The 16,973-nt window shown below is 36.6% G+C and overlaps 1 protein-coding gene across 1 annotated transcript in view; it reads right to left on the reverse strand.

The window, feature by feature from the left end:
* TM9SF3 (transmembrane 9 superfamily member 3) overlaps nucleotides 1-16,973 on the reverse strand; it is a 44,330-nt gene that overhangs the window by 5,186 nt on the left and 22,171 nt on the right. Inside the window, exons 6-14 of the mRNA XM_040564209.1 lie at nucleotides 15,828-15,959; nucleotides 15,141-15,307; nucleotides 12,454-12,548; nucleotides 10,405-10,535; nucleotides 2,596-2,735; nucleotides 1,025-1,093; nucleotides 789-935; nucleotides 276-359; nucleotides 90-166 (exon numbers count right to left, since the gene is read on the reverse strand). Of these exons, the coding sequence (XP_040420143.1) occupies nucleotides 90-166; nucleotides 276-359; nucleotides 789-935; nucleotides 1,025-1,093; nucleotides 2,596-2,735; nucleotides 10,405-10,535; nucleotides 12,454-12,548; nucleotides 15,141-15,307; nucleotides 15,828-15,959 (1,042 nt within the window). The remainder of the gene's footprint in view (nucleotides 1-89; nucleotides 167-275; nucleotides 360-788; nucleotides 936-1,024; nucleotides 1,094-2,595; nucleotides 2,736-10,404; nucleotides 10,536-12,453; nucleotides 12,549-15,140; nucleotides 15,308-15,827; nucleotides 15,960-16,973) is intronic.

A 16,973-nucleotide genomic window follows, 5' to 3' on the forward strand; every position in this document is an offset into this window, starting at 1 on the left:
ACATACTCCACCAAAGCACAAAGCTAAAACCAGAAACATGACAGTCTGAAAAATTCTGATAGTAAATTTTCAATATATTTGAAACTTACCACACATTATTCCCAAAGCTGTGCTAAATACTGCCATATAACCAAAGTAAAATGATGTTTGAAACAAGCCATACATCCTGAAAAAGAGAGAAGAAATTATGCTAGTTATTTTTCCTCATCTTTCTCAATACATTTTTCTTTGACAATATGGCAATCTGATATTCAAGAAAGAAAACTACCACTTACTTTGTCTTGAAAAAGTAGTAGTAAAAGGAGTACATGTAAACATATATCGCAGTTGATGCAGCAGAAAGAAAGCTTGTCCATTGCCTGAAAGTAAACATGGATGCCCATCATACATCTAAACCAAAAATCTTCCCAAGAAAATGCACAATGCACTAAAGTCTCGCCCTAAAAACAAAGCATCTTTGTTCTATAGATTTATTTAACAAAATCTACATGTTGTCTGCTACAAGTGCTAAAAGCTTCCATTGCAACATCTGTCACTAATACCAGCAATTACCCTTCTTTATATTCCTTCGTGCTTCAGCATATTTTTTATGCATATATACATGCATGGACAGATGTGCACTCACTGAGAAAGCTCCTGGATAGAAAGGGTCCGAGAACTGCTTTTATTCCCTACAGCTAAAATCTGTTTGTGGGATACTTTGAAAAGACCTGTCTACACTGATGAGACACAGCTTTTCCATAAAACTTCCACAGTCTGTTCAACTAAGCAAATAACAGAATACTTACCACCTGTAATCCTCTGCATTTAGCAGGAAATAGGTACAAACGATAGTCACACAAACTGTCACAATACAGAGGATAACCAGAACCAACATCATAAAGCCATAAACATAGTAGATCTTGTAAGCCCAGAATGAAGTAAAAATGAAATACCTGTAGAGAGCAAACAAAATATGCAGATGATATTGTAATTGTACTTAGATTATTTTTAAATCAAATGGAGAAATCTCTGACAAACTCACATTTCAATAAAAATTGATCCAAAAGGGAGAATTCCACCTAGGCAAACAATAACAGCCGGTTCCATGAACCTGAAAGACATTAAAACTAGTTTAGGGACAATTTTAATCTTTTATTTATAAGCATATATTAAGACATATAACCAGGAAAATAATACGGATTAATTAATAGGATGTCATGTATGGGTAGGAGGAGTCCTTCTTGGGAGAAGTAAGAAACAAACATAAGGCTCACACTTATCTACAGGCCTACAGTCAGGAATCTAACCAGTCTTACCAGCTACAGAAAGGATCTCTTTTGCCTGAAAAGGGCCTAAACAATCAAACCCCATAACATACACTAGCCTTCAACGAAGACAGTAAAAACTCAGTGCTGTTGATGACCACAGATACTGCAAATACTGCAATGAAAATTTCAGAGTAATGCTTATATAATTAAAAACCAGTGTTCATTTTAATGCTATACTGAGTCATAAGCACACGGCTAAAAATTGATACTCAGCTACCCACAGATGGTCCTGTCACTTACTAAAGGTGATCTCTGCCCAGTACTTGCAATGATGCTGAATCTAGCCAGCAATCTGTGACTTCATCTGCAGCTTCCTTTATTATTTACTTGAAGACTTGTCTAAATTGATGGTGTGCACTTTCATTGTCTTCATGGAAAGCATCTTATTCCTTTTAATCTGTCATCCTAATCCTGCAAAATCCATCAGATTCCCAAAATACATGCCACAATATAAATCAAATATAAACCAAATCCTAGCTTGTGAGCTGCACAACCTGCCACTAACGAGAGACTAAGTGTGCTGCACTTCCTGGTTACTGTGGGTGTACACATTTCAGTGCCCCCTTAACACTGTTCCATTCCTCTTAACAGGAAAAGCAAGAAAAATATATTAAAAAAAATCCTCTGAGGATACTTTCATTTCCATAGCTTGCTGCTTCCATCACTGAAATAAATTAGTAGGAAAAAATGACTGCATTCAAATTTGCCAAAAAATGAAGACTACTTTTTGAGAACCGGCACTCCTTTACATAGACTTCAAAAATAATTAATTCACAATTCGAACTGTATAGTTCAAGTATTTTAGGCTCTGTGCCATCAACAAAAGTGCAGAAGAGCATTGCAAGCTTCTCCCTACCTTCACCCTGCAAATATATCTCAGCTTGAACATGGAAACCATTAAACAGAACAGGTCTGCCTCTAAGGCACATTCAATCCTAAATCTGTAAGAGGCATTAACTAAAGAGGTGAGGTTTAGTTTCAAGATACCCATATCAGAACTGCCTTGGAATCATCACTTTTACATAAGAGACTGAAGAGTACTTAAGGCCAAATGTAAACCAGTGATCCAGAACTGCTACAACTATTAACTGTTACCCGCTCATGGTGCTTTTATCCAACAGAAAAAAAAATACTAAGAAAATTTCAGTACGGGTATTCTTCTAGATACAGCTCAAAGCAAATAAAAAAAGTTACTTTAGAAAGGTTTTTAATGATCACACCTGAAAAGTCATTTTAAATGTACTGAAGTGAATACATCTAAGTTAAGATGCACAGTTGTCTTTACCATTTTTTCTCTGGTATGGGACGAGGCACTGCATTGACACGACATGGAAAATTAGGCTGTCCCGACAGATTTCTGCCAAGAATCGTACCAACGAGGTTCAGTGGAAGAATGACAAAGAAACAAATGCAGCATACTGCCACCTGTAAATGAAAAATAAAATAATAATTTTAAAAAACGTATAAAAAGATGAAAGAAGATAACCAACATATCCTGTATATATTAGTCCTTAGTAGTTATTGCTGTAGAATCATACTCCTGGTTATACAGAATTAGTCAATATACATCTACTTAATTAAAGTATTTATTTCCTAAGAAACTTTGTAGTAGATGTTATTAAAAAGTTTTAAGGATATTTTCTTACATCAATTCAGAGAACATAACTATTATAGATTTTTTTTAACTGTTTTTCCTCTAATCATTATATTCAATACATCACAAAGCATCACAAAGGAATGCAACTGAAATTTTCATGGTGCTTTGTCAGTTGGAGCTTTGTCAGCTTCTCTTAACTTTTTGCAGATTTATCCCTTGGACTTAACATCTAGCAGTTAGGCAGTCACATACATAATTAAGACAAATACGGGTATGAGATTTTTAATCCAAACCAAAAAAAGGAACCCAAACAAGAATAGTGAAGCCATGTCAGAATGCTACCAATCAAAATTTTGGGTTTGATTTTTTTCAACCAACCAGGTAATTAAGAGCTGCCAAAAACACAAATGACCACTGGTATGCAAAAATACTCAGTTCAGAAGCACAATGGCCCTACTTACATACAAAGATTAGGTTTACACACAACACAGCAAAGTCAAGCCAATGTTCCTGTGCTATGCAATGGCACGTCCTCCTTAGAAGTTTATCATGAGTCTTTTTTTTTTTTCCCCTCAACATATGTATGTAGTTCTGCTATTCCTGGAAGGCAATATATTTTTATCTTCCAAAACAGGATAATTTTAAATGTTTAGCAAGATGTAAAATACTCTCAAATCTTTAGCACAAAATCAATTAGCATCAAATATTTTGTTAACTTTTTGTGATGAGGAGTTGTACTACATTAGCTCAACACAGACTCAACATTAAGTCAATCACATGAGTTTAAGGTAACATCTGACAAAACAGAGAGAGTTATCTCTCTGTTACTGATTTGCATACTGTCACTAGCCTGGGCCAGATGTGAATGGAAAATATTGCCAGGGGTCGGATGGAGCAAGATTTTATGCTTCTCAGAAGGGGTACACTAAACAGGTGGTCAATGAGCAGAAACGCTCTCCAGACTGCTTTGTACTTCGAGATGTTATTAAAGCATTATATCATCAGCCACTAAAACCTGAAGCCTCAGCAGTAAATAAGGAGAAACTAAGTAGCATTTATACTTGGCAATAATAAAGTAGATTTTATACATTTAATACACTTTTAATATCTCCCATTTATCATCTTCCATTACTGGAAAAACACAAGCAAAACAAGCACAATTTCTTAGGTAGGACACTGAGGTCACCTAAGAATGAATTACAGAAGCATATAAATCACTTAATGGATGCAGACCCTGCACTTGAAAGCTACTCAATCTAAAAGAATGAGTAGATGAGAATTTTCAGAGAAAAACACCAAAAACTACGAAATAACAACGTATTGAGTGCCACATTTACTAAAATCCTTTAAAAGCCCTTCAACATAACAGGAGAAGAGAAGCACTACCACAAAAATAAATAACATTCTGAAATCACTACTAAATAAACTTGAACGGATCTTGACTAAAAAATCTCAGCTTGTCTGAGCCGTAGGGGGAAGAAAGACATTCAAGAATTAAGGCCTGGACATGCTCCAAAGAATTTCCGAGCTGACCATATTGAAACCATTTCCATTGCAAGAAGAGGTTGCTCTGCATCCTGCATGCACAGGGCGTGGTGGGCTGGCTCTGTCCATGGTGCTCCCCACACGTGCTGGCACAGAGGCTTCAGGCCTGGCTCAAACACAAAGCTCGGCAGAAGCAGGGCTGGGCATCCATATTGCTCATCCAGTTGGAACCGTCTTTTACAGTGCCGTTATCAAGGTGTTCATAGCTTCATTTCTTGATCTTAGAAATAACCTTTGGCTGGGGATACTGGTAGAGAGCAAATCCACTACTTTACTGTAGAAAGAAACTATCCAGCAACAGCCTTGAATTCCAAGCTCACCTGGAACAAAACCTACAAGCCTGTAATTGCTTGTCTTGCAAAACTCATCTACCACAGAGAATCTGCATGGAAATAATATAACCTCAGGGAAGAAATCATCCAGGTTTAATTGCTTATCTGGCAAACTCAGAGAGGAGGAAAGGCAGTCAGTAGCATCTCTCTCCATTGACACTAACTACAGAGCTGAGTGCAATCAAATCAGGTGGGCAAGGAGTAGGCCCAACTTCCTCCTACTGGGCATGGTTGTTGTGTTGTCTGGGAGACTGACTCACCAGCAGCACTGAAACCTAAAAATGTTTACCTACATAGAACAAGCCAAGACAGACCAATGTTCCTTGAATAATGGCTTCAGTAAGTACTGCCAACCTGTCCCCAGTACATCTGCAGTTGGCATACATCAGAAAAATTGAGTGCTTGTGGTTTCACTATCTGATCAGCCAAGCCATGACTGATAATGTTGTACTATCTTGCATTCTACTTCGTTGAAAAATGAACAGATTTCAGGTAGAACAGCTAGAACCTTTGGTGAAATCTAGTAAGAACTAAGATAAACCAGTGCTTTGTTAAACAATGCACCATCTGTCTTAACGCAATGCTACGTTCTGTTGGATTTGGAATGCATTTTTTACCTAGAGTCACTAAGGAGTCTAGAAATCATCTGAGATGATTTTGCAGTGCAAAGGAGGGCAAACTAAATGAGCAAGGGGAGACCACAGTGTAGGCTCAGTGATGTCTCCCACTTCTACCTGCATCTGACAAGCTGTCCAAGCTGATGTTCTGTCTTCTGAAATAACCCTGCCCTGGTGAAAGCAACCTGCTAGTCTTAGAAGACTGGCCAAAACAACCGCTGTTGTTTAGTCAACACGCTGCTGATGTGTGCCTTCTTTCTTGCTTTCAACTCACTGTCTGACCCCCAAGGTAGCCTACCTTCTCAGACTGATGCTTGCTGAAAATTACTTTCTTCATTCTTGGCAGTAACAGTCTTCTCTGGATGTGAGAGATGACTGGAGAAAGCCAGCTTTTTTTGCTTCTGCCATTTCAGGCATATTCCTTTAAATTTCAGATCTGAGGTGAAAACACTACTCCCTCCTAAATTAAACAAGTATTGCCTGTTGCCACAGATTGCTAGGGCAGTGAGGATGCAGACTGGCAATGCCTAAGCCTAGAGGGTTTAAAGCCAATCTGAAGCAAACACAGGGTAGTGGGGTAAATAAGTATCTTATCTGAAAAAAAAAAAAAAGAGAGAAAGCTGAAAAAGAGCGATTTCTGCCCCACAGCTTTCAAAGAATGAGATTACAATGGCAAGAGCAGCTCAACTGGCCCCTGGTTCACCATCACAAATGGTAAGAGGAAATGAAGGAAGGATCAACACAGAAGCATGCTCTGCCTTCCCACAGAAGCACCTTCCGGCAGAGGGAGGCTAAAGTTTTGTGTTTTTTTTTTTAATTTTTGAAAAGAATCAATAATAGCAGGCAGAGGTGTGAGATTTAGGTCTTAATGAGCCTTTTAAGAGAAGTATTATTGTAACATCATCCAAGAGAAATTCAGAGAATGCTGTTAACTACCACTTCAGAAAACACAAATTATGTGGACAGATCTACTACATCTGAAATTGCAGTTTTTCAGTGAAAAAGCAAGCACACATTCTCCATAATCCATGCAAATGAAGGCAAATTACATGAGCTTTTCTACCAAGCCTGTACATTAAAACGTACTTATTTCATCCACTGCATTTTTTGTTATATAAAATATCTTATTCATAAATCAGTACGTGACTTAGGTTGCAGATTTTAGTTGTCATAAGAGAGATCATCAACCTCACCAAGCTTACATTCTTTCTAGTCCCTCTCCCTTTTTTTTTTATTTTGAGGAGGAAGAATATTTACTGCCCTTGACTGAATGTGTAGAATTCAGTTTTCCTTATATGAAAGGAAACATTGTTGAGAAGAATATAATTTATGTTTGAGTGCCATGTGTTTCATATTTTCTGACAACTGTAGATTAAACTTCATTCAAAGGTGATAATTAAAATTTTTATGAGCATATCTAATATTAAACAGCTACTGGCAGGCTGCGGTGCCTTGACTGCTTAATGCACAAAAGAGAAAAGCAATAAAAATTAACTGTCAAAGCAGCAGCTTGATCTTTCCTGTCACCTACCAAAAACGCACCCTCAGACAGCATGAAACTCTCCTGCAGTACAGAGGTACAAAATCTGTACAGTGAAACAGTACAGTTTTCTACACAGAATCTGCCAAGACATCAAACGCACAAGAAAAGAATAGAAGGCTTCAATAGTGTTATTAATTTTATTACAACTATATTGCTAATCTAGGGTGCTACTTTGAGTAAAGAACAGAACTGTAAAAAATGTAGCCAGAAGCATTAAGCTGTATCTATTTCAGCATAAGTGAGGTTTTTGACAAAGATTCCACAGTCATTTTCAAGCAATCTGAAGAATCAGTCCTCTAAATGTATATCTTTTTTTTTTCCTTCTATTTTTAGCCAGGAGTATTTCAGCCAGATCATTTTCTGATCTGGCTCAATGCACGAAAATCTGTGGTGATATCAGGTCGACCATTTTCAGTGGCAGCCAACACTAAACTTAAAGCTGTCAGAGATCCGGATTAAGCTGTCGGAGGAAACCTTTCTAGTTTAGACAAGGTATAAATGATGTGTACACTAGGGTACTGACCCCAAGAGAAATTCTATGTGAATAACCTTATTTAATTAAATCATTAAGAATGCATACTGGAAATGGTAGCCATACAGGAACCTACTGCTCAAACAAAACAAAAATGGTACAATCTAAATAGTTTAACATAAGCTGTTCGGATTCTGCAGTCAGAATATTAGTCATACTAGCCATAATGAGAATCTTGAAATTATGTTATTACACAGAACAACGTACCCAGACACAACTTGTGAAATGCCAGCATTAAGGTGGCCTCTTTAAATTCTATCGTGGTGTACTCTACAGAAATTCTGCATTACTTAATAAGTAATTTTGAATGAATTTTTACTCAATGAATAATTTTGCCCAGGGAGGTGGTGGAGTCACCATCCCTGGGGTGTTTAAGAAAAGGCTGGACGTGGTACTGAGGGACATGGTTTAGTGGGCAATATTAGATGGTTGGACCAGATGATCTTGGAAGTCTTTCCCAGCCTTAATGATTCCATGGTTCTTTTCTAAGTATTTTTGTGTAGGACTACCATCACATTCCTTGTAAAAGTAAAGAGAGCTCACTTCACTTGCCACTATTTACAATTATTTCAATTGTCCCGTGATCCATTTTCTGTTTATAATTCAAACACAACAAAATAGGAAAATGATCATTACACTGAAAACACTCGCAAAGAATCAACAGAAGGTAAGCCAAGGTGTACAACACCTTCAGAAGTACTCCATGTTCAGCAGTAATGTGATATTTAAACAAAAAACAACTCCAAAATAACAAATTTGGGCTCCAAAGAATTGAACTGCACTCACTCTGTATCTATAAGGATGAAGAGATGAAAGAAAACACAGGTTTTTATATCAACTTCGTATGCTTAGGGATTTAGAAGTGTTAAACCATTAGGTTTTAAAAAGCTTTCATATTTGAATAAAATGTCACATTGTTTACTGTATTTTGAAGAAAAAGGCAACAAAGATATCCCAGGGAAGAAACTAAAGCCTTTGTTCCTGCTCATAGTATATTTCCCAGCATAAGGTTTGTAACAGTGCAGCTTGCACAAATATCCAAAGGGGCTACATGCAGAGACAAGACTGACAAATGATTGCACAAACAAACTCTGGATCTTCCCAGTACCTACTACATCTTTCAGGAGATTCCAGACATCAGGAGTAAGATACTCCAGGTGGACAAAGCTCTGATGTACAAAACAGACTGAAATGACAGTGACGTGTATGAAGGTCCTGAAAGGCCCAATCAATTTGAGCATTTAAACACAAAATGCAGAAGAGCATATACCAGGCAGATCGAAGAAGTAGCCACTGCATGTTAGCTTGGATACCTTGGTTTGACAGCAGTATCAGCTGCTCTTGCCTACCGTCAACAGAAAAATCTCTCTCGAGGGAGGGATTAAGTCACAGAGAAGAGACTGGTCCTAGAAGTTCACTGGCAAATAGCAATATGAAACAGGCAAAGCACAGGATGCCATATTTAAGCATAGACTTTTAGCAACCTTTTAGCTCGGTGATTCTTTTCAAACTCAGTATCTGCTTTTTCCAGTTTCACAGTACCGAAGAAAAAACAGTTAATTCTTGCCAGCAACTAAATCAAGAAGGGTGGCTTCAAGACATCCCAGGGCAAATGAAGTCATTTCTGAGTTTAGTATATTTAGCTGACAGAGATTTTACTTCCCGAAAACAAGAAATCAGCAGCAAGTTTACAGTAGAGAATTGTGGAAGATTCACTACATTAAAAACAAAAGCAGAAAGATACAAAGGTATCTTATCCATGTAGCTAGAAAGCTTCCCGGGGACTTCAGACTGAAGCATAACATGGTAATTTCATACAATTTTCATTGCCTTCTACAAACCAGCTTCATTAGTTAATTCAAAATTATTAGAGCATTATTTATTCTGATGAAGTTTCCAATCCATAACCCACTCCTACTAAAAGTTTGCTAACTCCACTGAAGTTTTATGACCAGTTATAATGATTCAAACATTCATAAAACCTCGAGATCATTAAAATCACTATGTATAAAGAGTCCTAACATCCCGATTAAGTGACCCTTGAAGATTTATATTCCCATTTGCTTTTACACATACATGTTTCCATGATCTTAAAATACAAGTCAGTTGAACAGATTTACAAGACAAATTTCAACCCAGGTGGAATTCCCTTCCCTCAGCATTTCTGAGTTCCAAATGGGAATACAAGTGAGAAATCTGATATCACAAATGCTTGCTCAGCAGTAAAACAGAGCCTCTTTACACATGTCAGAGATCACTGTTGTAAACCTTTCTGACAGTACTGTACATGGCTGCAAGCTTAGGAAAGATAAACCAATACAATATTCCTTTGGGGCACAGACCGATTAATAAAAACAAAGATAAAATTTTAACCTAACTCCTTGAAGAAAAGAACCACAAAAAAAAAGCAAACAGTTTATACACATTTAACTTGATTTTGTACTTAATAGTTTTATAACAACTAATTCAATAAATGTATGAATTTTCTATTTAGGCAGGCATTAAAAATACTATTTATAAGGAAGTAACTATAACCAGCACAAACATGAAAAGTAATGACTACTCCATTTAAAAAAAAAAGTTATTTTGTATTTTTTGTATTGCATTTTAGCTTACAGCCAGTTTGCATTGGTCATCCAGAAGAAAAAAAAAAAAAAAAAATCAAACTACTAACTTTCCATGCTATACTTAAGATTGCTACAGAATGAAGATGGAACAGAAAGCAGAAGTGCCATTTTATGCAGAGGACTGTTGTTGGCACCCAATAGCTGTAGTGATTAAAAGAAATTATACTTGAAGAACTTAAAACCCTCTCAGAATAAATTTCTAACTAGAAAGCTAAAACTATGACTCACAATTGTATTTTGATTAAAAGGTAGTTTTCTTGTGTCTACAGTGGTGTTTAAATTCTCCATTAAAATGACTCACCATGGTTCCAAATGGTATAGCTCTTGAAGCATGATAATAGATTGCAATGAAGTTAATGAAGAAGGCAGTTCCACACACCATTGCCGGAATAAGGAAAGCTCCAATGAACATCTGTTTTATCCATCGCCTTCCTGTAAGAAGGAACATTCCAATGGAATTGATAACTTCTTCAAGAAAATACCAGCAAGCTCTCCAGAATTTAGGTGTTTAGTTCCCTTCCCCCAAAAGATAAATAAGTAACAACATACTACAAGGATACCAGAGCCAAGTCTCAACTAACAGTTTTATTTGGCTCTTGGAAACTTGCAAGATGCAGCACATTAATCAATTTATTAGGCCAGGTGAAAAGACGAGACAAAGAGATACAGTGTGATCATTTTCTGGCTGGCAGCATATGCTGACTAAAAGCTGGCCAACGAAACTGGGGTATGAAACATAAGAGTGTATTCAGGCTACAGATTAGCAGTGACAGAGATAGCAGAGCTGGCCCTGTTGCAGAGCCTGTTCACACCCCAGTATTACAGCAGCACTGAAGGAGAGCTCTGCACTGCTCTGGGGACAGCTCACTAGTACAGCTGCTTTCAGGAAACACCTGCTCCAGGTTGACTTGACCCAACTATGCTGACTCCATACATTCAGGGTGCATTAAAGAACTGCCTATCCTTGGTATAAAGCAAAATGCCACAGCACTTAACATACAGCAAAACTGAACTGTGGCATCTTCAATAGTAGAAAAGTTAGAAGGAAAATTATTTCTAAGCCCCAAACATTAAGGAAACAGCAACACTTGTCAGTAGTTATTACCATATCTAGAGCTCCCCGAGGAGCTCAAAACCAAAGCACCTCTTGGGCAATACCTTAAGAATTTTCACTATCTGTATTCCCTTCACCTTCTAAGCTCTTAAATACCATATATATATTTTAATTATGAAGAACATAGATGCACTGAATAGAAAACAGCCAGAAAAAACAGCACACACTTTTCAAGATCATCATATACATTTTCACCATGAGCCAACATAATAGCATTTCACGTGCTTTTATTACATGTTTATTACATTTGATCTGGAGACAAATTGCAAATCTGGCTCAACTGTAGAGCAAAGTACAACATTTAGATCAGTAACTGATTTACCTACAAATCATTAGGTTGATACATACAACACATGAATATAGACATCTAACCTCCAAACTCAGAATGGATTTCAATACAGTTGACACTGAATACTAATAAATGTCTTGTTAAGGAGGTAAACATCTTTTGCAAAATCACCAGAATTATTTTCCCTAAAGCACTGTAGAAGATAATAGATATTGATTAGTCTCTCATTGCTGCATAGGGAATGGATGAAGCTAGTGGAACTACAAGGATGCCATTAGTCATAACTCAGAGAGGTATGGTAGGAAGCACTTGAATTCACACTGTCCAAATCTGTTATGTCAGCTTTGTTGGGTTTCTGTTCTCTACTGATACTCATTTTCGATTTGCTTTGTACAAAGCAGAGCACATACTGAAAAGGAGAAGAATCTCCTTCAAAAAGTTGCTATAAACACTTTTCCCTGCCCATAACTCATGTCCTAGTAGGTACTGTACACTCATCCTTTCAGTGTTAGTAAACAAATCCAACAGTACCCACTGAGGAGGGCTACATAGGAGTCATCTGGAGATGATGTGAGCTGCTTAACAGCATACGTTACAGAAGAGGGAGAGACTGTACTACTCACTGGATGTCATGACGCAAGCATAACTGTATGAAAGAGTATAACAAGCAATTCATAAAAGATACAACTGCTAATAGCTCTTATTACCTTTAATATTTCTTATTACCTTTAAATTAACCAAATAGTTCAGCTATCTTTAGTTAGAATAGACAGCCAATATGGAATAGAAAGTAACATGAAAGTTATATATTCAAAATATTTTCTATCTTAATGGATTCCATCTGAATGACCTAACTCCATGAAGATACTTCTATACCAGTGTAAGTCAGAAAATAACATTTCCATTTAGCAATGTACCAAAAATGCTGAAACATGAAAACAATTTACCTCCTTGTCTAGCATAAAGACTTCCTCCAAAATATCCATTCACTGGGGATGTTGCAGCATAAACAAATATAGCTGTACTAAGCATTGATCCTCTCCTGCAAGAAGTGATTTAATAAATGAAACAGAAAAGCAAACAGTACTAGAGCAAAATGTAAAGTTCCCAAGTTTAGTTTATTATAAGTTAATAAACAGAAAACTAGTAGTTTCATGTAATATGAAAATTAAAAGCAAGTGTGTAAGTTGTAGAACCTACATAAAAATGAGAACTGTTTGTATTCAAAGCTTCTGGACAAATCTAATTCAATCTGGAAAACAGTGGTGCAACATACAACATTCTTTCCTAATCTGCATTTAATTTTCAGTGGAATTAAGTACAAAATCTCAACTCAGACCAAAATACACTTGCATTTTGATTTGTATTAAGAACTATTTAATATTAAGTGTAAGATTCAACTACTGCAGATAGAAGTTACTCTTTGCTTAATATCAAGGCCAATGCTAACAAAAATAGACTGATTCTGAATGATGTTTCTGCCATCCCTCAGAAATTAACTTGTAAGATTGGAAGTGTTCATCTTACAGAAAATTAGAAAACCTGATTTAGAAACTATAATGAAGCCACAAATCAGCATGGAGTAGTCAAATCAGAAGAGTTTAGATATTTTGAAATTATCACCTCATTAAATGTTGAAGCACTCATTTTGGCATTACTTCTGAAACTTTACAGGCAAAAGCTAATAACTTTAAATTATAAAAACCATCCCAAAACACATTTTTAAAATATCTAAGAATAGCTAGACATGTTATTCATGAATAGAGCTATTTCCCCACGTCCCTCTGCTATCCTTTGGTAGCAAAAAGCAGCAGAAAAATTTCAATTTGCTGTATTATCTCCCCATTAGTTGCTCTGAGAGATTCCAGACTATTGGTATCTTGGCTTCTGATGAAAAATTACTGGATGCCTGCCTTACTCAAAGAAGCAATCTTTAGTCAGCTTTCATGACTAGAATAAGCAAACTAAGTAAATATACTGCTGGTCACATACCCTAAAGGGACAGTACAGTAACATTTGTTTGTTAAAAAAAATAAACAATATTTCCATTTAAGAAAAGTGATATTTTTTCTATTGAAAATGTTATTTTTCTGCTTTAAAAAGTTAGACAGAGACCAGCTTTAACAGCTCTCCTGATTTAAGCCACTTTGGAAACATACAGAAAAAAACAGAAGATCAAGCACAGTCTGAAGTGACATGCGTAAACACAGGCTACCCGTAAAGTGACCAGCAGATGCTCATCTAAAATTATCTCAAAATTTCTTATTCTCAAAGGTTACTCACTTATGTTTTAAATATTCTAATGGCAAAGTTGCTGAAAACACAATCCAGTATTAATAAATTAGTAGCTGACATGATCAAGTTCCATTGAGAGGCTTTTAGCTGGTATCAGGTGCCTGACTTCTAAGAGTTTTAACAGACCCGAAGAACATCGATAGGCAATCATTCTGTAGTTCTGGTTTACAGCATTTTCCAACTTGCACTGCTATTTTCCTCAACATACAAATTCTTTGTACGAGGTTTGGTCAACTGCTCAGTTATACACACAGAATTAAATTCACTAGGAAAGTAATAAAAAGACCTATTGCAATAAAAGATTACGTACACATAATTTTAAAAATTATTGTTCTGATGCCTTTTACAATTGCTATTGCTAACGTACAGCTTCACTACAGTGCACAAACATTCTAAAATGGTTTCAATCCCTCTCTTAAAGGGCCAATATGCTGTACAATTAAAAGTGTGTATATAAGCCTATCCAGAAATACGACAAATGGGACCAAAAAAGGGAATAACACCCTATGAAAAATGAAAATATGCCAAGATACTGACTACAGAGTAGATCTGTAAACATGCTATTAAAAGGCAGGTAAATTCAAAAACAAGAGTTCTCTCTAGTGGTATATCAGAAGTATTGCAACTTGTTAAACCAATGGTTACAGGTGATATGCAAGGGAAAGGGAAAAAGAACACATACACAGAAAACCACACAACTTTTCTCCAGTTTCCAAAATCAAAAGCAAGGTAGAGACTGAGGCGAACCATAATTGGTGCGTTAAATGGAAACTGGAGTACAGCTTGTTTTAAGAAAGTTGTCTCCAGTCAGGAACAAAGACCACCTGTTGCTGGAGGCTTTGCATGCAACACTGGTTGAGAAGCATCTGATTCAAAAAATGTAAGAGATTAAATCTCCAGTCCTGAGAGCTGTGAATAAAATTGACTTAACGCATTGTCACAGCACAGTAAACTCATACTACAATCTTTACAGAACGGGAAAAAAAAAAAGGGTAAGACAGGAAAATGCTGTCACTCCAGATGAAAACAGGAGTGAAACCATGTACCTTCTAACACTTATTGCCCAAATAATCTACCAGCAATGCTGCAGAGAAACAAACTACAGTTTCATAATGTCATTTAAAAAAGCTTAATGAAGTTAAAGGAGATCACGTCATGTGGCAATAGTACAACAAAACGTCACTAAAAGTTAAAAGAACTCTCCTAAATACTACTACTGATAATTTGCTACAAACTCTTCAACACTTTTTTTTCCGAGACCAGTTAAGACATTCATTTTTGTAATTATTTTGTTCATTTAATCATTTATATGTGGGAGGCACAGCATAATTACACTTACTCTGTGTATAAATCCTCTATCATTGCAACAACAATGACTATAAGAGACACAGCAAAAATCTGACAACCAGAACCAATAAGCGATGAAAATATTAGAGGATGACTGGATGGTCTAAAAACGTCTCCGTGGACCTGCTTCCACCCATACTCATCACCTAGATCTCTGTCCTAGGAACAACAACAACAAAAAATTAAGTCTGGTCATCATAATCAATGACAAACACACAAGCTAATTATATATTAAAGGTTTGATTTAGTAAAGCAACTTCAAGTGTAAGTATGACTTTTCTTCTAGATTCGATGCATTCAAGCGAGATGTTTACTCTTCAGATGCTTATTAAGATGCTAAAAATTACCATCTAAATGCACGATGCAATAAATTCTATTAGATTCCCTCCCTGCCTCCAAAATCCTCTGAAGCACTTAGAAGAAAAAGCAGGCTTCTGTTACACACTCAGAATGGACCTCATTTCATCTAAGTTTGAGTATGAACATTAACAGAGTGACTACAGACAGAATTCTGGGTTGCAACCTAGGAGTGTGTTACAAAGAAAACCATTAACACTTTCAAGACACACATCGGGAGTCCTCTGTCTACCCGAAGAAAGCCATTCAATCGCAGCTAACACAACGAACGTATGAAGAGAAATCAGTAAGCCTGAAATAAAAATATTAATGCAGATCTTACCATATCATCCATTTCTTCTTCCTTGCTGTATCTTGCATAATCTTTTCTCAAAGTTCTCATTAATATCATAGACACTAGGCCAACCAGAAAGATCACCATCATGAAAGAATTGAAAATTGAAAACCAGTGAATCTACAAAAAGAAAACACATCCTGAAGGTTCAGATTCATAAATGTGTTTCAAATTTGTTCCAATACAGATATATCATTGATAACAGAACAGCTTATCAGTACTAGCTAAGCAAGCAACACTAATGTAAGCAACACTAGATTTGCATAGTCTGCTAACGTCCCACTAAAACTGGCCTGTGAAACACCACACAAAGCTTTTCAACAGCCAAACTTCCTCATGACCAACGTACCACAGTTTAGTTAAGCACCAGCAAAGTCTGAACAACTCCATGCATGCTCCCTTGGGCAAAGTAAAGGCAACACAATGTACTGCTGCCTTCCTAAAGAGGTTTCCGATAGTAAAAGGTATGTTCACGATCAGAAAACCAACAGAACATTTCCTTTGCAGAGGACCAAAGTATGGCCTCTGACAAGTATGCCTTCTATTTTTACCAGGCTCCAAACAGAATGTAAAACTTCTAATTTTAGAAAGAAGTGTAGCTCAGTATACAACCCTTAAGGAGATTGTAATAACAGGTTTAAACCATCACAACTGTTATCATCAATTAGTTTACGCTAATCCTTTTTGCTTTGCATTTACTTCACTCAGAATTGTACATACTGTAGTTATTCAACTGACAAGCAATGGAGTTGTACAGTTGTGTCCCTGAAGTTTCACCACTTCCGAGCGTGTGAATGTATCTACTTGAATTGCCTAGTATCTGCTGCACACCTGAAGTTTGCATGCAGACATTTACTGAAGAAGCACTAAAGAAAACTGGAGCCACCCTATTTAAGCAACAGAACTACCACTTAAAACATACAGTCTTAGACCTGCCTGTCTTGTTGTCCCAAAACACCTTACCATTAATACAGCAGTCCAGTAGGCTCCAGTCTGCATCAATACATCAGACTAACAAGAATTAAACTTCACAACATCAGGTAAATAGAGGAAAATTTCTTTGCCAGCTGCTAAATGGGATGAAAACCTCAAATTTACAGGCCACAAAGACATGAGGAACAATAAAGAGGGGAA

The sequence above is a fragment of the Cygnus olor genome, chromosome 7 (assembly GCF_009769625.2).
Source record: "Cygnus olor isolate bCygOlo1 chromosome 7, bCygOlo1.pri.v2, whole genome shotgun sequence".
Classification (NCBI taxonomy): Eukaryota; Metazoa; Chordata; class Aves; order Anseriformes; family Anatidae; genus Cygnus; species Cygnus olor.